Source organism: Ammospiza caudacuta, chromosome 1, assembly GCF_027887145.1.
Source record: "Ammospiza caudacuta isolate bAmmCau1 chromosome 1, bAmmCau1.pri, whole genome shotgun sequence".
Lineage (NCBI taxonomy): Eukaryota > Metazoa > Chordata > Aves > Passeriformes > Passerellidae > Ammospiza > Ammospiza caudacuta.
This window is the reverse complement of record NC_080593.1, coordinates 46432119-46456037: the sequence shown is the minus strand read 5'-3', so window position 1 is coordinate 46456037 and position 23919 is coordinate 46432119. Positions and strand designations below refer to the sequence as shown.

Below are 23919 nucleotides of genomic sequence, written 5' to 3'. Positions count from 1 at the left end.
GCTTGAGCCCAAAAGAGAAATTGGAAGTTATTACACACTTCCAAACACAGCTGTTTTCTCAACTCCATTCCTGCAAATGGACTCTCCTGACATGTGCCAGAAATTTAGGCCAACGCAGATGGGAAACATCATTTGGCAAAAATCACAACTTAACCGAGCTTATGATTGGTTCTGTTAGGGAGCCATAGCACTACTGGCACCACAAGAAATATCACCCAATTATACATTTGTGTACAGGACTGAGTTAATAAATGCACTGTCAGGCAAAAAATCTGGGCCTAGTGATCCTAGTTTCGACTGTATCATCCTTGCCCATGGCTGTTCATTGGTCAAATCTCCACAGGTACTAATATACAGTCACTCTGAAAGATTTATACTTAGGGCATCTCTCCTCCAGACTCACTATATCTTTTTGTTTAGGTAACCATTTTAATTACTCAGCACAACTGTTACAGCAGCTTCTATTTTGAACTTTCACTGGGCCACTTACTATGGGAACTGACTTCCACAAGAGAAGAAATTCCATCATCCTCTGGGCTCATAACTCATTATTTGGCCACTACTGAAAATAAATCAAAATGCTCTTACCAGTACAGACATCTCCACAACATCTGATGGCTGAAGGTAAGCTGGATCTACTTTGGGCCAGGACTGATGCAGAACATCAACATCCCAGTGATGATGAGTACAAAGTTTATTCTGCACATGTGCCAAACCTGGAAAATGAAAGCAGTAAAACATTCATCTGTACATGGTAACCAGAACATTTGGTCTCTGGAATTTGTTTGACAAATTAGATCAGGATAAAGCTCACTTTAAAAGCAAGTGCCATAGGAGGAAATAACATTGTTTAGATTAGCATACAACACATTATAAACAGAAAGATTTAAATCTTTGAAGTATTTGTTTTATACCATGAGTAAGGATATTAACAATGTGGGCACACTTTAAATTTAAATTAACACTCTATAACTTTGCCACGAGTGCAGAAGACTGCTGCTTATTGTTTTAAATTGTAATCCTGCAACATAAGCTGACCTCTGCTTCTAAAAGTCAACCATAATACTGCATTTATTTTCAGTAATGCCACCAGTTTGATTAGAATTTTACTAACAACTGAGAATGATAAATGATTATGCCTCATTTTACCAGCTGTAATATGCTGGCTAGTTTCTAAATTTGCAAGTCAAGCTACTTGCAAGATTTTCTCTATTTTGTGAAGTATATTTTCTCACAAATTAAAGGTGATACAAAGGAATGCCTTGCAGAGCTTGCTCTCCTTCTTACGATTTTTACATTCTGAAACATTTTGTCCTTCAATTTTATTGTTAAAAATTTCTAAAATGGCTTTAAGTGATCTTCTTTTATTAAACTGGTCTTCTCAAGATAATTAATTTCTGATTTAAGTAATAGGAGAATAGGATGCAAGTCATTCTGAAGCTGCATTCTGTAACTGAATAGAAGCTCCTGAGTGGGATTTATGTTGCTGTTTACTGCAGCTATATGACAAAATACAAAGATTTCATTTAACAAGATGCTGCCAAATATAATTAATATTGATGATTATGACTCTTGTGATTCTGACAGAGCCAGGAGATTTTTTAAATTAAAAGCATTCTCTGCATATGAATAAGAACACAGACTAAAACTTTTTATAAGCACATGCTTCCTTCAGGGCTGCAAAATGAAATCTTTTCTGGATGTGAAATTTCTTCTGGTGTAGGGAAACTCTATCAAAAGCATAAAGAAAACCCATTCACACAAGACTCACTGGTGAGACTGAGGCACTGAAGCTGTTCAAAACAGCAGGACAGCAGCCACAGGCACCCACCCAACCCATGCACAGAGCATACATCAATTCAGCTCGCTGGGTTGTTTAGACTGATACGGTGAGTAACAGCAAACAGGGACATAAAGAGCAAGCAGCTTCCTCCAGAAAAATCCACCACATTTTTGGCAGTGCTTTTTTGGACAAAGTGCTTTGATAAAATGACACACAGCTGTGCTATTTGCTGAGTGACTCAGACAGGGACAGTGGGGAGCACTGATAGGAGTTATTTCTAATGGCAAGCAAGAACATGCACATTTGCTAATGACAACAGCTATTTGTTAGGTAAATAATTTATTAAAACACCTCAGTGACACTCATTTTGTGTATTTTTTTTTTTCTTTTGAAGCAGTACTCGGAAACTGAGAGAGCAAAAGATAGGAACTCAAGCAGAAAAAAATCTTCATATTGATGATTCATTATCACATTGACTGTAAAGAAAACAGCTGTTAGATTCTTTCCTTTTTGGCTTCTGAACACCCAGATGACTTCACTTCTTTCCAACTGATCACATGCTTTGTGGCAGAAGCATGCACGCTGGCCATTCCTTATTTTACTGCTGAAGAGAATTCTTCAAACTATTTAAAACCCACTTTCTGACAGACAAATTTCTATCTACAAAAGCAAAACCAGGGTCCCTTTTAATTCCTGTGGAGGCTGTCAGTCCTAATAAACTGACCAATAAAAAATAATCAAAATTTATCCTGAAGCAAAGTGTGAGTAAGCTCAGTGTCAATCTTTTGGTTCATTTTCTTGCTACAAAATGAGCTATGAGCTCATCCACAGAAAAAGACAGTAGAAAAGTCAACAGAACTAGTTTGAGAAAACAGTTTGACAGGAAACCAAAATGAAGGTTTTAGTTATGTTGCCTGTTTGGCTTCCTGCCTTAATTCACATTTTGTAAGCTGCAGAACACAGAAAACATAATGATTTGGTTTGTATTTCCAAAATTCAACACGCTAAAACAGAAACTCCATCACTCTGATCCATAATGGTGATTGATAAATTAAAAATGGACCATTTCTGAAGCTTTGATTGTGAAAACATGAAAAACATCTTTTGTTGTCTTACTGTACAGGAAAGTGCCTAGTGAAGTGCATTTTATGAAGTGGTGTGCATTTTGCATCATTTTTTTTAATGCATTTTTCTTTTATGGCTACAGATTCTCTTGCAGATGCACGACAGAAAGATAACAGTAAATTTTTAACTTACTGTAAGCTTTTTACTTATATGTATCCATCTGTACAGGACAGATCAAAGACAATATTTGTGTTCAGTCTGAAGTCCTGATCTTGCTATTGGACCTGCTTCAATGGACTTCTACTGACCAGCAAGCAAATATTAGAGCAAGGTTTCCCTAACCAGTAACTCACAGCACTAGAACCCATTTTAAAACACCAAGTTAAACGAGTACTATAGTATATAGCAAGTTGAGAGAAAGAGGGGACAGGACCAGTCTAACAACTTTTCAGCTCAGGGCAATGTTTTACTAACATTACAGGAGTATTTCATAAGCATAATACTTCCCCTAAGGTGCTATTTGACAGGGCAGAGCAGATTCTCATTTTAAAGAGATTTAAAAAGGAAGACGTGGGGGCAATCGTGTATCAGCAAGGTGTTGGAACAGAAAGGTAACTCTAGTCTTACAGAAAAAAAGCCCTGGAAAAAAATTATCTGTAAAATTCCAGTAATTGTGCAGCTACTTAGACATAAAATTATGCAGGCCAAGGAAAAGTTGTGATTATGAAGTAAATTGAGAAAGAGCTGGCTTGTGACAAGCCCTGGAGAGGTTAAAGCAGAGAAGGAAATGAAGATGGAAGTCTTAATGGGTGATAAAAGGAATCTAATGAAAGCATCTGAAACAATGGCAGTATCAGAGTTTAGGACTAGAGATTTTCAAAGAGAAAATGTTAGAAGATCAGAGGGGTAAGTACAAGATGACTCTGAGGGTGAATACCCAAATACTGCTAATTTAATTAAAAAGCTTGATCAGAAGTGTGTAAGGGCAAGTGGAGAGACATTTTGGGTGAGTATCCACTTGCCTGTGAAACCTCTTTCTGGCATTGTTGCCATGTTACTTTGTTCTTGATATTCTCTTTACTATTTAATGAATCTTCCTATTTGACAGATTTGGGCAAGTTACATACCCGAAATTTCTTTCTGCAGCTCAGGAAGAATATGTCTGTCAGTCATATGTGAAACAATCTGCTATCTCAAAGAAATGGTAAAAGCTGTTTCCAGACAGCTCTGAGAAAAGCTGTATTACACCACTGGTGTAGTAGCACAGAACACAGAACTGAAAAGCCTGGGTTACCGTAAGCCAACTCTTGGATGTGCTTGCAATCCAGCAAACTCCACACAAACACTTTTAACTTTCTTAAAACAATCTGTCTTCCTCCATTTGAAAGACTTTCTCTACTTCCTCTTATGCTATTACTCTTGGAGAAAAAAAAATTAATTTCCAAATCATGTTTCTTATTGGATTTATGAAGAGGGATTTCTACATTCAGATTTTCAATTAAAACCTGCAACATCAACTAACTTTTACTCAACTCTATTCTTTTCAGCCCTTTTTGAGCAAGGGCTGAATTTAGACAAATTCTTGCAACAGAGATATTGTAGTGACAGTTAAAATATTGCTAAGACAATGATACCATTAAAAATTCAAAAAATTATGTCTAATTTCAGCATTTCCTAAGATATGTTTATTGAAGGTCTACATATCTTTCATGAGCCATCTCTAATAAAAATTTAGCAACTCACAATAAGCAGTTTCATATCCTTGTCTGAACAGCAAAACACTGTACTACTACAAACAAACTAAAAAAAAAAAGTCTCAAATGGTGTCTGTATATTCCTTAGATACAAGGTTTCAGGAAGGAAACAGATTTCCTCATCCTGTTAGTGTTCATAAACTGCCAAGATATCAGCCGGATGAACTCTTCCCACACTGAGGGGCTACGGCTGCTTTTTATGTAATTGAGCGATAAACCAGCGCATTCTGTGCACAATTAACACCAGCAGGCTGACACACCACAACACCAAAAACTGCTCGTCCTCTGAGGGGGGAGAAGAACTTCTTCACACACAAAGTATCTTGGGTTGCTGCTGTTTAGCTGCTGAAAGGTGAGGCACTTACAGAACAGCATTCAAGCAGCTTCCATCAAAGCCTGGGGTCCACTGCTATAGGTGCAATTTATAGAACTAACAATATACAAACTCCTTTTCCTGACCAAGTTACAACAGAGGAAGCAGCATTATCCTGACATTTAGATGCAAAGACAAGGTACAAAAGGAGAGATTTTTTTCTCTCTGAGTATGAAGAACTAAACACAGAGAAAACTAAACGGAGTATTTAGAAACCTTAATTTTTGTATTGAAATTATTTAAAATAGTAAAGCATTATCACTTATACACAACAAAGTTTGAGAAATTGGTTACATTAGAACAGCAAAAGGACTTGGTGGAACCAGAGTGCAATTCAAACCTTGGAGAATTTTTAATATGAAATCTTGATCCCAGGACAGAACTGATAGATGCTGGCTATTTCAAAGTAAAACAGTATTCTTACCACAATGCAGCAGTTAAATGTACACACATTCTCCTGATAAAATTGTTTAATAACTTCAGTATAATGCAATGATTACCATGCTAAAGGATACTGTCATTTTCAAATGTAGTAATAAAATTCTTCAGGCAGTAATCAACTCACTATGGTTTTTAATGATTGCTGCACTGAATTACAGTGCACATGCCTTTGGACCACACAAGTAAAATTTTATCTTTAAATGCAGACAGAGGCTGAGGACAATACACTTCCAATTTTTATATGCTTCCTTTTGATTCTTACATCAGAGTGAGATACAGAAAATGTTTATCATTTTCATTCTCCAGTGATTTTAGTAGCAAGAAAAGACTTCCTTATCTGACATTCAAAACACTATAGGATTAAGCTTTGTGTTTGACAAGTTGTTAATTAAGATACCCTAGTGCTCTTTGTCATTTTATCAACCATAGCTGATAATTCTGAATTTCCTAACATGTAATAGAATTCCAAGTTTAGAAGGCACTGTATGTATAAGTAATTATCCTGAATCTCTTCTGTCTCCATCTCAACCAATAAGGAAAACAGTCATGCTAATTGCTTTTATTTAGCATTATTTTAATTAGATGGCACGTCATCGTATATGACCAGATGGATCCTGTCTGATGCCACTCTTTATTCCAGACTTAAACTCCTAGTAAGAGATTTTTAAATCACTTGAAATGAAAACACACACAAAAACCCCAACCCACTCTCCCTACCATATCTTCTTGTTTCCACAGGCTCTGCTTCTTTGTTACTGCTTTGAACAAGTGCAGTCTTTCCTTGACAATTAACATTGCAGGCCATGCCCAACACTGAAATACCATCAGTTTAGTAGCACTGCTCTGCAAACACTTGAATGCACAAACCATTGAAAATAAAACCATTAAAACAGCATCCAAAAGCTACACATTAGGTCCAAAACCACATGGCAGTTTGTGGCCAGCCACAATGCAGAGTATATTCCTATCTTCCCACATGCATCTTGGGACGTCTTCCAATAAACCTTACAATCAGTTGCTAAACTCTGGCATGCACATCCCTTATTTTACAGGCTTTAACTGTATCAGCACCATGAAACTTAGTCCATTTGGTCTTCCAACCTGTACAGCTCTGACAGGTGTTAGAAAAGATACCCTTTTCTACAACTCCCATTCTCCACGGCAGGGTAATTTACAGCATAGTGTCCCTCAGCCTATGGAGCATCCTAAAAGGACAGGATTTTTATTGAACATTCCTTTAGTCTTTTTTACTATCCAGCCCTCTGGTATGGTTTGGTTTGCCTGAATTCCTGAAGGAAAATATTTGTAGTTCAAAGGCTCTGACACAGTTATTTAAAAAAGGGCTGTTTCTGCCCTGGTGTTCAGCTCTTAATAATGCCATCCATATCCAGGAGCAGTTAGCAGATGACATATGAATTCCTCATGCAAGTCCTGTCTTGAATTTTTCTTCTAGCTCCCTTTCTCCACCTAGTTTCAAGAAATCCACCTCTGTATGGAAGGAAAAATAAACCAAAGGCAGAAAGGAGAGATGTGGGAATGACCAAAGTTCAAATTTGTTTAACAATTATGAAAGAAGGTGACAAGCTAGATAAAGAATTCAGAGGTGACATGTGCTGAGTTACAGACATTTTTGCAAATTTCTTGTCCTTTTGCCTAGAACACCTGTATGAAGTTTATAAATACCTTTCCACATCTCTGATGCAATGTGGGGAGCCATAGGTGAAACCATAATGCAGAGGGAAGCCAAAGCATCTTCAAATTCTGTGCTGTGGAGAACAAGAGGCCGAGGAGCTTGCTGAGTGAAAAAGCAAGGAAAAAGAAACAAACTATTAACATTCCAAGGTGGGGAGGAAAGTAGTTTAATTAAGAAGAAAATGCAGTAATAAAACCTAAAATCAATGTCTATGCTAAGGAGAGTGCATTTTCACAATAAATTGGAAACTTATGAAACTGGAGAATTAAAATCATAACTCTTGGTCATAGAGTGCTCTCTAACACTTAGAAGCTGATCCTGAAATGGATCATCCTGAAATTGCCATCATCATCCTGGTGAAGATCCTTGGGGATCTGCTCTAGCACAGAACTCTGAACACACACTCATGTGGACAAGAGTAGCCCACAAAACCATTTGGAGTGCTGCCTTTTCTAGAAGTGCAATCTTAGGCAAAACCAGAGCTATCTGAGAAGAGGTGAAGCACTTGTATATGACAGTCAAACTGTGCTGAATGCAACATAGATTTTGTTGGGACAAGGTTCCATTCTACAGGATCATAGAGTGGCTTCAGTAAAGCTGAATTTAGTGACAAAGAGAGGTTTTAGAGCTGAAGGAAGCTTTGAGAATGAAAGCACAGTGAAATTTTTTACAGTTTTATGTTCTCATTATTTTAGTAAAGTGTCTGCCTTCTTTAGTATATAAAATGTTCAATTTCTAGCTAAAAGGAACTTGACTGACAAAATCTGAACTTCATTTCCCCATTTAACTCAACTTACAGAAAAAAAGATACAGCACTAAAAGTAATCAGATGAACTTTTTTATTCTTTGCCTAAGAGATCACATCCCATGGCAAATTCAGCTGATGCATTTATTTTGTAATCTATCTCTCTAATGAAACAGCACAAAAAAATGTCAATACATGTCAACTTACAAGGATTATTTGATGTGATGAAAACCCATTCTCATCAACTAGAAAATGGTCCAAAACCAGTGATTTGCTTGACCTCAAATGTTGTCAGAGGGCATCTTATCACTTATAGTGCAAACTATATTTGAGTAAGATTTAGCAACTGCTACCCACTTTCAATGTTTAATCCTTGCCCACCTCTCCACTTCCTCCTTTTAACTGGGAGCAAAAAGAGGAAGTGCCAGCAAGCTATGTGGAAACTTATTCTTCAAAGATACTGCACTGTCTTCTTTGCTCAAGAAATACATCAGTGTTCAAGTATCTGGCTGTCTGTAGGACTCTGAATTTTATCTTTTTTAACATTCATTCCACCATCCATTAGCCCCAAATGCCTATGAGTCATTGAAATGGAGACAAAGAACTGGGTGTTACCTTCCCAACACCATACAAGATGCCAGGCTTAAGTTGTTTCAGTACAGCACCTGTGCACAATGTACTTCATTTTTGTTAAGTTCCTTGATTTTGCTAATAAGCACCTTGGAATCCATAATGTATAAAATGGTATTTCAATAAAGAAGCTAAAGCTTTCAAAATTATATTTAATTTCGGGTCAATATCAGGTTACCATTATATGCCTGAAGGACTGCTCAACCAGATCTAAGAGTAGTAACAAAAAATAATAATAGTTTATTATTTTTAATCTATTACCACTGGCTGATAAACAACATAATCTAAATTAAAAATCTTAAAACTTAGGTTCAGCAGTGTAAGCTGTCTTTGAGGACTGACTGTGTGTGATTTTCCTTGCAAAGAATAACCCTTTTAAAATCAGAATATTTGGTAATTCTATAATGTACTACTATACCTAGCTACCTATGTAACTTGGCTAAAATCAAGAGAACAAAGAACAGAACTAAACAAAATGTATCCTCTTCAAATTACAGGATGCAGACATAAACATCAGAATCTGGTCTAATCTGATCTAATACCATCAAGCTCCTCCTGCAAAACTGTTTATATTTCAGGGTTACAGTGATACCAGAACATGCTTTTGAACTGAGTGTAACTCAACAAGGCTCTTGATTCAGTAATACTGGTTATGAAGTTAATGACTTACAGAAAGCTGGACCTACAGTTCAGGTAGTTCCTGCTTGGTAGAAAGACTGACAGAAGCAGTGTCTGAGAGGAAAATACCTTCATTAATATCCCATACTTACATGGAGTACATTTGTGAGGCTCATCAATCGGGAAATAGCTGCATTGAACAAATGATCCTTTGTGAAGTACTCGGTTACCTGTATTAGAAGAAAAGGTCTGTCATTAATTACTTAAAATTCCCAAACTCAGAATACTGGGTTTTTAAAAATGGAAAACAATTACTGGTAATCAATTTCAATTTGTGAAATATGTACATCTTACCTAAAGTGAGGAAAATCACTTTAGTACACAAACACATCATATGTGCAATCACAGGTGTGGAAGGGAAAATAATAATCATATAAAAATTCAATTGATTAGCTTCCCTTCTGTTTCAAGATTTAAAATGTTTCAATCAATGAAAAATGTGCATTGGTCACCCTTTATTTCCTTTAATAAAATATCTTCCCTTTGCCCCTTCAAGAGGCCTTCTCTCTTGTAAATCCATTTATACTGGTGAAAACTTGTTCATAGATTACAAGATTAAAATTATAAAGTCTGTTAAATGATCTGGAATATCCCTCACAGCAGGGTTTAAACTGGCAAAAGTTTTTATCCACAGAAAATTACTTGAAGTTAATTTTGCAGGTATTTATGTTTTCTTCTGAGTCTTGGATAACAGAATTGATACCAATCACAGCAGGAGACAACACATAACAAGAGATGAACAACCACTTCAGTATTTTTTTCAAGGCTATGCTAATATATTTTAACCAGTGGCTTTTTTCATTCTATATGAAACAGCAGGCACGATAATGAGATATGAAGGAAACAGACCAAAGCTTTTGTTAGGGTAACCTACAGAACTCACCTAAGGTTTTGTTACTTGAAATGAAGTTACTTGAATCCCAGACTGACAGAACTTTATTGTCATAACATTTCATTCCTTAATGAGGCATACATCCTTTAAATAAGTTTTGCCCCACAAAATTTGTAGGTAGACAAAATTATTTACATAAAGAATAATTCAGTTTAAAAAATAGCTACTCATCTGGGGAAAAAGCTTTTGGCTCTGTAAGTCAAACATATGGTTTTAGCACAACAAGCAACTTGTTTAGTAATTTAGAAACTATGTAAGTGTTTCTTTTAACCTCAGAAATCACCAGATTCTTCTGCTCCCAGATCTTTCTGGCTTCAGCCTTCTCTTTCTTATTCAGAAGCTCAGGATTGGGCATGATTCCTGAAGTCCTTGCTTCAATAAGTTTGGTTACAAGTGCCCAGAGGCGCACCTGCCATCTCTGAACACCGGGCATGGCATCAGCTGAGATTAATGAAAGATTTCAGAAACAAATGTCAGTTACAAGTAAAGAATTCAAAACTGTAAAGAAAAGCAGGAACAGAACATTGGAGATAAACATTTTTAAAAAACACTCTCTATTTTAAATGTAAGACATCAATGCAATTAAAAATGTCTTTAGAAATAATGCTGAGTTGCTTGAATGGAAAAAAAATCAGTAAGTATTTTTCTGCAATGACTTTAAAGCAGATATATATAGCAAGAATACAGCATAGAATATTTACTAAAATCTGTAAAATAACCCAATATTATGTCAATGCTAGAATGCTCATCTGTTTTAATGACTCCACAAAGGAGTTGTATGTGCTCTCATTTTCTGAACTCATGGCAGAATACAAACATACACACAAGTATGCATACATATACATTTTCAAATTGAGAAGTTTCTTTTCAGATTTGATTTCAGCAAGTATGTATATTTTTGTTGCTAGATATGCTATTGTGCTGATGAGTACAAGCTCACCATACTCACACCACAGGGGAGAATGACATGAGCCCTGCATTGATGCCCACCACTGAGAGGACAAGGAATTTAGTCTGAAGGGCAATCATCCTAAGGCTATCCCATCCAGAGGAGAGAAGGATCATGACAACTGAGAACCACTATTTAACATTCTCTGAATGAAAAAATTTCCTGGGATGGCTTTGCATGGTAAAGTTTTGGTAGGGATATGCTACAAGGATGACTCCTCTGGGAAGATTCTAGGGGCTTGCTCCATGTCTGACAGAGCCAGTTGAGCCCAGGAAAAAGGGAGGGATGAAAGGAAGGTGTAAATTTGGTTTTACTTCTCATTACTCTAATTTTAATTGGCATTACATTAAATTAATTTCTCAGTCGAGTCTGTTTTGTCCATGATGGCAAATGCAGAGTGATCTCCTTGCCCTTACCTCAACCCATGAGCCTTTTGTTGTACTTTTCTCCCTTGTCCAACTGAAAAGCAAGGAGTTACAGAGCAGCTTGGTGGGCACCTGACATCCAGCCCAAGGTCAAACCCAACACAACCTGCCTAATTCCTTTAATTTAAACATTCACGATGTTGTTATCATCATAAATTCAGAACAAAGCATAAAGATATTTAAGAGATGCTTTTCACCTAACTTTCTATTTTCTTCTCCCCTGGAAATATCTTTAGGCAGCTAAAATATCCTTTTGCTCACATTTTCCAATACTTTTAACATGAGATGATGCCAAAATATTCCTTTGTACTTCTAAAGTGGTAAACAGGTTGGCTTCAATGACTAAATACATTTTCGCTAGTATTATAACTGCGCGCTCTTAGCTTTCTTACAAAAATGTTTAATCACCAAGCTCTCATATACTTTGCAACTAAGATTTGGTACACATTATCCTCACAGTAATTCAATTATTCCATTTTCAAGATCAGAAAATACAGCAAAAAGTTTGTGCATCACCAAATTAGCTGCCTCAGAGGGAACTGTGTACCTGTCTAGTGTTTAGGATGCAGCTGTTAAGGCTCAGTTCTAAGTGACTCATTTTTTAAGAGACCTTTTCAAATGCCTAGCTCTCTACTGTTGTGATTAGGTGGTGACAGAAAGCCAGCTGAGAACTCACAAAGCCCACTCCTCCAGTACATACAATAGTGCAACAATATATAAAGGAGCACAAATGAATATAAAGCATGCCAGACACAACTGAAATAAAGTTTAGTGCAGGCTGAACTAAGTGGCAAGAACTTAACATGTGAAAGAATGAAGAACTACACTTTTTGAAACCAAGAATGGAGTTTTTATTAAAGCCTTATGAAACAGGAAGGTGAAATGTAAATGAATATATAAGACTACATTAAAATGTATGAACCACAGTAGATAAAAGAAATTAAGACCTTTCAGTATGAGGAATTGCATGACAGGAGTAAATAAATGCACAGGAGGGTAATTCTTAACTTACTCAAGAAGTAAGCTCATAAAAATGTCATATTTAGAAATATTAATTATTAGGAACTGTGATTATCTTCGAATGAGATTCTTTCTGAAAACTATTTCATAATCCAGCTTACAAAAGCCATTGCATGTTTGTTAATAAACAGAAATAACAAAATATTGTAAAGTTGCATCTCTGATCTGATATTATTAGAAAAAACCAGATTATAAAGAAAAATAATTTTCAGTTAATCAATTATTGCTAATTAAAAAAAAAGATAATGAGGTCCAAGTTTTCAGAAGAAAATGCAACTTAAGAAATAGCTTTTGTATGTGCTTTTAGCTTATAAGAGGTAAGCTGCTTGCAATAATCTTGTAAGATTGCCTCAGTGACAGCTTTGTGACTCTCTCCTTTAAAAGAAACAAACAATAAAACCTGTTTATGATACTTTTTGATTCATTTTTTCCAAAACTTGGGCACGAAGAACTGTATTAATTTTGTGTTTAAAATATACTACTTGAGAAAAAAGAAACAAGTCCACAAGAAAACAAACTACAGAAAATAATCTGACTCACTTTTAGCATCCCACAAAATGTCTTGTTCTGGAGGAGCAGCAAACAGGATGTAAAGGCGCAGGGTGTCGATGCCATACTCTTTCACTATTTCCTCAGGGTCTATTCCATTGTACTTAGATTTGCTCATTTTTTCCCAAGCAACTTGGAGCTTCTCACCAGTTTTTAGGTGGACTGGTTCACTTCCTAAATATTAAGACATAAAAAAACTACTGAAACAAATTTTGCTCACTTGTAACAGCTATTAATTTTGTTCCCTAAGCATGAGAAGAAACAACTGTTGCTAGCATTTTGGTTTTTTTTTTTTTTCCAAAACAGCTTAAAGAAGAATACCACCCATTCCAAACACTCTTTTCCCTCCCAAATTTTTCTTGTGTTAATGTTCTGAACACCAGTAATATCCTAAAGCTTCCATCACATCATGATAAAAAGTCTCCTACCACTTGGAAGCTGTATCTGGCATGCATCCTAAGCGCTGCCTTGACAGCTCCCGATATTTAAACTTTTTTATAACCATGACATTTAAAACTTTACTGATTTGATACAATTCTGACCTGCACTTAGCTTTTGCAAACACCAGAGTTACAGGTTCCAATTGCAGTAAGTTATCCTGAAAAGAGTGTGTTTTCTCTTGCATGAATTTAGAGTGGGGCATTTACAATTAAAAAGGTGCAACTGAGTAAAACCCTCTGCTAAAAAAACTCAATCCTTTCTAGAAGAAAACAGGGTAGCAGAGAGTGGTAAAACTTAAGAGGGTGAATTGGTGGGTTGATTTTTAACTGTCTTACAGGGTTTGTATTCAGTGCAAACGAGGATGTATGAGAGGAATGCTTAAGAGAGGCAAATAAGACCAAACATTTTTGTTGCTACAGGTCCCATAGCAATGACTGGTCCAGCTTATGCAATGAAGGCTCTGCAAAGAACTTGAGAATGAGCACTGTTTCCTAAAGGTTTTACATTCCTAATACCTACTGTATACACCTGCACCTGTGTTAGTTTTGCTGTAATGTTTTTGTAGGTTGTCTGTTTGCTGGGCCTAACTGGCTCCATTCAGCAGGCTGCTGAGCGCTGTCTTAACAAAACTGACTTTTGATCTTTTGGACTACACTGGAGCCAAAATAATACCACAGCACTGCTTCTGTGTTTGGATGCAATTAAAAGCTGCTGTATTAGTAGGATCTCTGTGTACTCAGCAGCATGTGTAAATCCAAAACTCACAGAAGTTGCTCTCCAGTTTAAATATTACATTCATTTTCTCTTCCAAATTTTCCCAGCACCGAAGCAGTCCCTGGCTTTGGGGGTGCACCTATGCTGATTTTCCCAGGCAGTTTCTCTTACCAGTGAGATCAACCTCCTCTCTCTTCAAACACTGGCCTGTTGTTGTTAGTCTGAAGGTCTGATTCTTGATAAGTCCTTGAACCAAGAGCTTATGGAAAGGCTCCCTAAGGACGGAAGGAAAAAGAAATTTCTCCGTTGAAAAGAGCTGTAAAAAGCATACTTTATGATAAGCCTCAGGTGTTGAGCCAATCAGGCACAATTTTTTAATGAAACAAGAATTTCAAGCTGACTGTACATAAATAGTCGTCACCTTAGAAAGAGTACTTTGTGCATTGATTAATGGTGGCTGGCTGGCAATTCTAAGTATTTATTTGCATTCTGCTCACATTCTTGTACCCTAATTTAGTACTAAGTTATTCTAACATCACTTTTCAAATTAGCATATGGATAACACACAGAAGTTTCTTGTACAACAGTACAATTTCCCTAACTTCAAGCTAAATCTCTTGCGTGAAAGCATTCAAGTACCTGGCTTCATTGTCACAAATATTTAGTTCTAGCTTCTCTCTGAGGAGCACAGAATTTTGAACAAATCAAAATGCTGTTGCACATTTCTTTCTATAAACAGATGGAAAGAACAGATAGATGTTTCTCTGACATAAGCACCCACATGCCTTGGCCCTTTGCAGAACTAGCCAGGAAGGCCTGGCTGTATGAAAAAGTATACTAGAAAAAGGGCAATGCTGAAAAGTTCCTATCTCAGTGCATCAATTTTTTAGCACCTTACTTTTCTAGCAAAATTTACATCAGTGACAGTAAACTCCCATGAAATGAGTGTATGACAGGGCTAAAAAGAGCCTTGAAAGGCAGTAGCGCACTCAGCAAGAAATAAACTCTAAGTAAACACTGCTCTGGTTGACACTATTGTGGCCTCCTCCTTTAATGATCTTGCATTTCTAATGTATTCAGTCACAGTTCTGTCACTGTTTTCACTGAAAAAAAAGGCAACAAAATGAATCTCTAAAGCTTTTGGTTCCCACTCAGCAGAACAGGAAAGTAAGGCAGCTCTAACACAGCTTTAAGAACAGCAGGGGCCAGGGAAGGAGGTATGGAGCCAGTCCCAGAAAGCACATACAGTCTGGAAGCCTTCTCACAGGACCCTCCAACACAGGGACATCAGTCACCATGACTGATGACATCATGTCATCATGATGTCACCAACACCATGACATCAGTCATCATGTCATTTTGGAGGACATGATCATCAGCACTGGTTAGTACTGACTTGCATCTCCTAATGCTGACATGTGTGTGCAACATTAAACTGAGTTTTCTACACTTTTTACCTAATAAAACCTCAAATATGTACAAAACAACTTATGTAAAAGGATGCATTATTTCTATTAACTTTTAAAAAGCCAGAGTATACCCATCTAAAAAAGCAGTAGCAAAACCAGACTTCCACATTTTATTTCATGTGTACAAAAAAGTCATAATCCAAAACACGATTCACCATTAAGGAGTTAATATAGTATTTTAAATTATTATAAAATATAAATTAAATGAAAATTTATCTCACAATTTAAAATGAAGTAATTTATTAAAACAATTAAAGTATTATTAAATTATAGAACAATTAGGCATGTTTCTATCATATTAAAGCAAGTATATTCCAAGTACTAGTCCTTAAAAACTTTTGATGACTCTGAAGTAATAAGATATTTGAAAACAAAACTATAAACTGGGAGAGAAAGTAACAGGCTTCATATTTGATCTTCAATGTGCTCAAGTTTGAACACGAGCTTCCTTCCTTGCATATTTTGTATACTTATAAATATTGTGCAAGTACTGGCACATATTGATGTATCACTCAGTCACAAAGAAGTATGAGTCTCTGCCACGCCACCTGGTTTTAGCAACAATGTTAACTAAGAGCAACTCAAGCATCTCTATAAATATTTTGTAGACCATACTTCAGAGGCTGATGAAAAATCTTGTTATTTAGAAGTAAAGGAACTTAAGGGAATGAGAACTGAAGTCAAATTTAGACAGCAAAATGAAAAAAACATTAAAAACAGGATTCAAAAATAATCTAAAATACCAAAAATTATTATAAATTATCCAAGTGAATTAGAAGGTAAAAATTGGGAACAAAAACTTTGTAACTCTATCAATAACAATGGTGGGAAAATGCTTCAGGATAAAACAGTTTATGATACATTTCTTCTGTCTCTACAATCTAGAGACATAACACCACTGGAAAAAAAACTCCCTCCCTATCATTCAGTACTTCAGTCTGTTTAAGATCTCAAACAGTTATTAAAATAGCTACACTTCCTGCTATCTAAAGTAAAGCTAATGAGGTAGCCAGATCATCCAAATCAGATAGGGCTCTCCACTGGAAGTGATTTTTCAAGGAACACTTATTTTTCATGACAAAGAGTTAGTTCAGATCATACGCCAAGTTACTAAAAACTAAATGCAGGAACAAGCATTTCTTATTTTTGTTTATGCTGACAGAGGCTACAAAAATGCAATACAAAATACATTACCAAGTATGGGGAAAATAAACCCCAACCATGTGTTCCTAGTGGGAAACCACAGGAGTATGGAGACATGCCCGAAAGGAGAAAGCCAGAGCCCATCTGCCAAAGACGGGCTCTGAACCAAATTGTGTTTAGTGATTTTGGCATTGTGTTGTCGTGGCTCCCTCTCATGTTCACATGCAGAGTTACACTTGAATTCATGTTAATAAAACTGCACACCTCAAACAAGCCCCTTCAGAGGCAGGGATGCACTTCTTGACTGTAAGGGAACTGCCAAGGGGCTGCAGCACAGCAGGGATGATGCAATTCTGTCCTCAATACTGCAGCACCATGGTCATGGCACCATAAATACCTCCTGATCCAAAACACCAAGAACAATGAAATTAAGCCACTTTGAGACACACTGACATTTCTGGCATAGAAGAGGAGTCTGGAGTTCCTCTGAATGCTTGATCATGTTTCAGACCATAGATATAATGGAATGGGATAGGCTTTCACCTGCCTGTGAAGTTTGTTTGTGCTCATGCTGGAGTATCTGCCCTGAGGCTTTTGCTCATGTTGTACACCCACCTGCAAAGTGTGCCTGACACATCTGAGAAGGATCAGCTGTGCTAGTAATGAAATCTGTAATCCTTCCCTTCATCTTTTCCTTTCTCTAATGTTCACACTCAAGTTCATCTCTATGAGAGACCAATCTAGGACCATGCAATGGATGGTAGGGCAAGCACAACAGACAGATCAGGAATTCCTGCTCAGTACCATGGTCTCATGCTCTTTGCTTTGTTCTGTGCAGGGTGACCAGCAGGACTTTCAATCCTAGTACAAATGACCTGGCTGGAAGAACTCTGTGGGGCCACAGTGATAAAACAGTGAATTCAGGAGAAGGGATAGCCCTAGCAAGGGAGCTCACTGCATGTATTTGCACCCTGCACCTTTAGAAAGGATGAGAGAGCCCGAGTGCTGTGCCCCTGAGTGAAGACAAGACTACATCAGTCACTATTGGCTGAGTTCAGGGGGCTGTGAAACCTGCTGCTAGATACAGCTCTGCAACCTTGTGGAGGTGACTGAAGGGCATAGAAACCAATAATTTTAGGCAAAAAAAAAAAGATAAAACAATATTGAATGTTCAAGATTCCACACAGTTAACAACTGAGAGCTTTTGCTTAAAATCAGCACTAGAGATAAGGTTCTAAATGAATGCAGAGAAGCTGTAGCATTGTTCCTTCACAGAATAAGCTATTTCTGTCACATACAGTCTTTTATTCTGTAACTCAGCTATGTGAAAAACAGTGCCTTCTTACTCAGCAGATTTGCCCTCTATGAGAGTCAAATCTGCTGACTTAACGGCAACAACAAAATTTTTTTATTGCTTTCTAACTCTTTACGGAGAATGTGCTAGATTCCATTTCCAATTATTCATCAGACAGATGTGATTACTGAAGTCTAGGGCAGAACCAAATTCTGTGTAACTTGTACTTGCACAGATGAGCAGGTGCAGCAGAGAGTGACAGCACACGCCTGCCGTGGTGGATTGAGCTGGAACAGAGGAGGAGTTTTCTGGCCCCAGCTGCCTACCTGGCCCCTCTCCCAGCAGTGGTCACAGCTGGGAGGGCTTGCTGCCTTGTGAATTATTTATAGAACCAATGCATTTTACAGACCAGACTGCTAGAACAAATTGACATCAATTTGGGCTTAATCTGATACCACATGTATGAATACCCAGAGGGTACCACTTATTCTGCCTTGTCATTACTGAGAAATTGAGCAGCATCTTTCTTTCCCATCGTCTCCAGTCCAATGCATTAAAAAATAAAAGACCATGCCTCATCTTTAGGGGATATTTAAGCTATACTGACACCTTTACAATTCTAAATTCTAACTCTAAATGTCTACAAACACTGCATTTTCAATGAGGGTATGTGTGTCTGTAAATGCCTATTTCATACATGTTGCCTGTAACATTTCTGTAATAATCATTACCCCATATTTGGAAAGATTGCTTTGACAATCCAAACTACAGGAATTTTAATTTCTGTTTTCAACCACATTACTATATAAATAGCCATTAAAGACTATCCATAATTAAAGGCTACACAGAAGTATTTAATTGGATTTGAACATCACAGGATAGGAGCTAAACAATGAAAATTTCCATCAAGTAAACATATCAAAGAAAAACTACTACAGATAAGCAGAGGAATCATAAAATTAATGCTAGATGACACTTTAAACGGTGGCAGCTCTCCTTACCTGAGATATAACAATTTTATTTATTTAATCAGTGAAAAAGACCTAAGCTTCTAGAGAGAGATTGAAAATGCACAAGAGGGCAGTGTTTTTTAACATTTTAGTGTTTTCCCTCAGAGCTGTGGGTTTTGACATCATGACTTTGAGCTTCCTAACAATAAGCCTGTTGTTTCTAATTACACTTGTCAGATCCTTCAGACCAGTCCTTGAGCAGTTCAAACAGAAGACTGAGCAAAAGTGGCTTCTGATTAACACTAAAAATTTAAAATACATGGTAGTATTTATAAAGGAGTTATGATTTCCATATTAAACCAAAATCCTAATTTGACTTCATAGCTTCAAAGCACCTAATGCTTTACCTTGCATAGAGCTAAAACAAGTGAACAATTTTGTGCATGATGATGAATTTGTTAGAGTCATCTTGCAGTCTGAGCACATATCTAAGCACACGCCCAAGCAGCTCATACACCCAGCCCTCAGGCAATGCTGTAACACATCTTCACACCTGCAACAGCCCTTGACATTGTATACCACGCCAAAGGAATTCTCCACAGTCTTGCAAACTGCTTCTACAGAAAGCAACTTCTATTTTCTTCTGCCATTGTCACTAGATGTAGTCAGTGCTTCTTAAAGAGCTTTCTTCACTGAAGGTAGAGTTTTCTTCTGCAATTTACCACATTTAGAACAGGCTACGCTACACAGCTTTTGTGCTACTGCTCTGTCACACCAGAGTGTGAACAAAACACATTCCAAAGCAATGCAGCTACAGAATCACAGAGTCCTCAGAATAATGCAGGTTGGAAGGGACCTTTGGAAGTCATTTGGTGCAACTCTTTTCTCATATCAGACCTGACTTCAGGTTGTTCAGGGCCCTGTCCAGCTGCGTTTTGAAAATATGCAATGATGGAGGTGCCACAATGTCTCAAGTCAAATGGTTCCAGTCTCATCACCTTCCCTGCCAAAACTGTATTCCTTCTGTCCTTGCTGCAATCTGTGACTGCTACTCATTTCCTTTCTCAATACATCTCTGAGAAGAGTCTGGTTCTATCTTCTCTATAAACCTCCTTTAGGTAGCAGTAGATAGCAATTACATTTCCTCCTTAGCCTTCTCTTCTCCATGGGGAACACACTCAACTCTTTTAGCATCTTCTTGTATGTCATATGCTCCAACCCTGACTATGGTGGTGGTCCTCCTCTAACCCTCTTTAGTTTGACAGTGTACCTCACACTGGGGTGAGGGCCTCAAAACTAGACACAGTATTCCAGTTGTTCCTGAATGATGAGCAGAGATAGCCAAAGCTGGGCATGGTTTTGCTAGAGGAGTATATTGTCATGCCAGCTGCTGACCCACATCCAAATTGCTGTTCATGAGGACCCCTAAGCCCTTCTCTGTTGTAATCCTGCCCACACAGATGGCACAGTCCCAGATGTTCTGTTGAAGTCATGGTAAAAGATATGCACAGCTCTCTCCTCATCCATAGATGGAATCATGTCACCACAGAAGGAAAGCAGATTAAGTTTGGAATAATTTCTTCTTGGTAAATCCATGGCAGCTGCTCCAGCCACCTTGTCTTTCATGCCTGGAACTTGCATGTGTCTGGTTTACTTAAGTGAGCCCTAACTCAATCTTACTCTACAATGGGCAGTATGTCTTGCCTTCAAACTTTCCTACTAAGCACAGACCTTGACAGCAAAGGCCAAGGCAAAGACTTTTCTTTCTACTTAGGCTCTTTGCTGGATTGTGAATCAGTCCAATGTCTTCCTTGCTGTTCTCTTCCATGTATGTCCAGAGGCTCTTCTTACTATCTTCACATTCTTCACCAGTTTCAACATCTGATGAGCTATGACCTTTCCATAATCCACACTGCCTATCCAGTAAAGGCTTCTACATTCCTCCAGGGGTAGCCAATCCTTACCTCCCATTTCCTTGCACTTATTTTGGTCTTCTTTAGGTCACACAAGAGGTCTCTTTTTAGTCCAGCTGGCCTCGTTCCATGCCCTTTTCTCTAGCATACCAAAACAAACCACTTACTTTGCAAGAAAATCTCCCCTGCCCTGTGATCTCACTTTCTGACAATACTTCAGCCACTAATGTGGTTAATATAATTTTGGAAGGTTAAAGAATTTGACTAGCAAAAGAACATTTTGCTGTTGTGTGTTACAGCTCCACTAGATGCTTGATGGATTAGGATTGTAAAATCTTTTGTAGAATTAATAAGCCTAAAATTGCTTGCAAGGGAAAGCTTTAAAATTCTCTGCTTGAAGGCATAGCACCTCTGAGAGGAAGGGTCTGCTTTGAAAGGTCCACTCTGAGAGAGAAGAAACAGCCTTCCTGCTGCAGCTACACAGGCTGCAGACAACAGAGTGAAACAGGTACACAAATCATCTACATCCAATATTTCAAACACAGCTTTCACTGCAAACTTTTGCACAGCCAAGAACGAGTTATGAAAACACATTGCCTATTTTCATCAAAATTAGGCAATACCTTGGGGAAGCATCCTGCTAGCTGCAGTAACTTGTCCATCTTTTTCTGGCTCACAATAATTCAATTCTAGTTTTGTAGCAGAACTACAGCATTCAAGTGAGTTCAGTGACACATATATTTAGGCTCCTGTTTAATGTCAAGTTTTTAGAGGGGATACTTGTAAAGAATGAATTTATTTATATGAGTTGTGGCTGAGAAATCATTGAGCAGTTCTTCTCATGGGGCCACTCATTTTGACTCAGTATATTCAGTCATCTCTGCTGATGGGAGAACAGAACAGAGCATGGGCCAGAGTTTCATTGTTCTGTCACTAGCACTCTCCAAGCTGAGGATGGCATTTTAGGGTACAAAAGAGCTGAATTTCAGTGGAAATGGGGATGTCAAACTCAGAACCTATCTGAGAGGACAAAGAACAGAACAACAGATGACTCACTTTCTTCCATCAAACTTTACCTCTAACCAAAACAGAGAACAGTGAATTAGGCTATAGCAGCAGCATCAACAAGAATAATTAAAGGTAATTATATAAAATTAATTAAATAAAAAATAAATTGGCATGAGATAAATATATTTCTTTTGCCTATCAAGAAGTGTTTTGTACTGCGCAGCTCCAATTATACAGTGACTTAGAGTGCTTTGTTTTTTACATATGCATGCTTCCACTGAAATTAATGCTATTACTGGTAGGAAGTTACCTAATTTGAAATAATAGCACTACACAGAATGCCTGAAGTTACTCATTTGTGCATGCTTTTGCAGGCTGGAAATCTACAGCAGCACTTTACCACTTGCTCTGAGCCAGTTAATACTCATGCAATAAAAACCTTTGTATGAACATATACAGGAAGTGCAACTCACTGTGAGAAACCAAGTACTGACAAGGCAGGAAAATTCAGGCTTACTCAATGTAATGTTCCACCATCACGTCAGTGTCCACTAATACTCTTATGAGTCAAATGAAATATGAAAGACTTTAACAGAAATAAATAAGGCTTACTTGTGTTTAGTCATCTTTAGATCATGGCAAAAATGGTTGAAGAATCTTGCATAGAATAAGTGCATAACTGCGTGCTCCTTTCCTCCGATGTACAAATCCACAGGCATCCAGTAGTCTGCTAAGTCACTATTAAAGGGCCTGAAAAAACACAATTATAGGGAAAAATCCAGTGTTGAAAAGAAAGATCAGCACCACGAAAGTAGCTCATCATCCTTAACTGGACAATACTGTTTAGTGAGAGCAATACATGTGCAATAAAACTTTCATTTTACTATCAGATCTTTTTATTTTTCTAAGAAGTAAAATTATTATTATAGACAAAAATTAAGTTTCTGCTGAGATGCAGATCTACAAAAAGATTATTTACCTATTTTTCAGGCAAGCAATTACCTGAGAAAGCAATGAAAATGCTTGACTGCTCTTTAAATGATTTTTTTGTAAATACCCTGTGGCTGGCTTTAAATTTTTTAGTATTTATCAAGCTTTATATACAAATATATTAGAATGAAAGACAAAAGACATGACCACTTAAAACCAGTTTTTTAAATTGACGGTTTGCATTGCTGCCGTTAGGGGGCAATGGTGCAGTTCAAGGCTGCAGAACCCTCTGTAGAGTGAGATGGGTCACAGCACTACAAGTGAAGGATGCTCATGAAATGACAATAAATTTGCCATTTACAGCATATTTACATATCGTTGGAGGTCACCTGAATGGTTTCCCAGCATTGCTTATTGCTTCATTGCATATTTCCATGTCTCTATAGTGGGCCCACAAAATACAATTTGTACAGAAGTGTTTCTCTAATGTAGGCTTCAATCCCCTGCTCCAACAAATTTATTTGTCTGTCTGTCTGATTATTCTATCTGTAATTTTTGTTACAGCAACACTTCCTTTGTCACAGATGAGCCCAGAAGCAAATAATGATCTGGGATTCATGTCTTTGGTGGAACAAATCAAACCTAACTTGTTCATAGGGTTCCAGAATCAACAGAGTAATTCTCCTGAACGGTAGACCAGTGAAATATGGTTTATGGAAATGAAGGGTTTACATATGCATAGCTTAGTTAAAAGAACTAACTAAATAAATCAAATGCAGGCAGCAATTTAGTGCAGAAGTCCATATAAGTGTTCTCATTTCAGTGTAAAACAGATTAGACTACACTAAGCTGTTACTTTGACAGTTGGATGTTACATCTGACTATTTATTCTTTAGCTTCTGGAAAAGTCCCTCTTGCACACACACAAAAAATACTTCAACTGTAATGGAGAGGGAGCAATCTGCCTAACTCAGTAATAGCAGTAATATATTCATGCTAGCACTAGAAAATAATTAAAACTGGCATAAAATAAAAGAGTTCACAGAAGATTTTTCTCTAG

General features: G+C 37.3%; 1 protein-coding gene across 1 annotated transcript in view; it reads right to left on the bottom strand.

Annotated features, from left to right (window-relative positions):
* LARS2 (leucyl-tRNA synthetase 2, mitochondrial) overlaps positions 1–23919 on the bottom strand; it is an 83871-nt gene that overhangs the window by 5127 nt on the left and 54825 nt on the right. Inside the window, exons 14-20 of the mRNA XM_058808930.1 lie at positions 22542–22679; positions 14324–14427; positions 12989–13171; positions 10326–10495; positions 9255–9332; positions 7100–7211; positions 589–716 (exon numbers count right to left, since the gene is read on the bottom strand). Coding sequence (XP_058664913.1) covers positions 589–716; positions 7100–7211; positions 9255–9332; positions 10326–10495; positions 12989–13171; positions 14324–14427; positions 22542–22679 — 913 coding nt within the window. The remainder of the gene's footprint in view (positions 1–588; positions 717–7099; positions 7212–9254; positions 9333–10325; positions 10496–12988; positions 13172–14323; positions 14428–22541; positions 22680–23919) is intronic.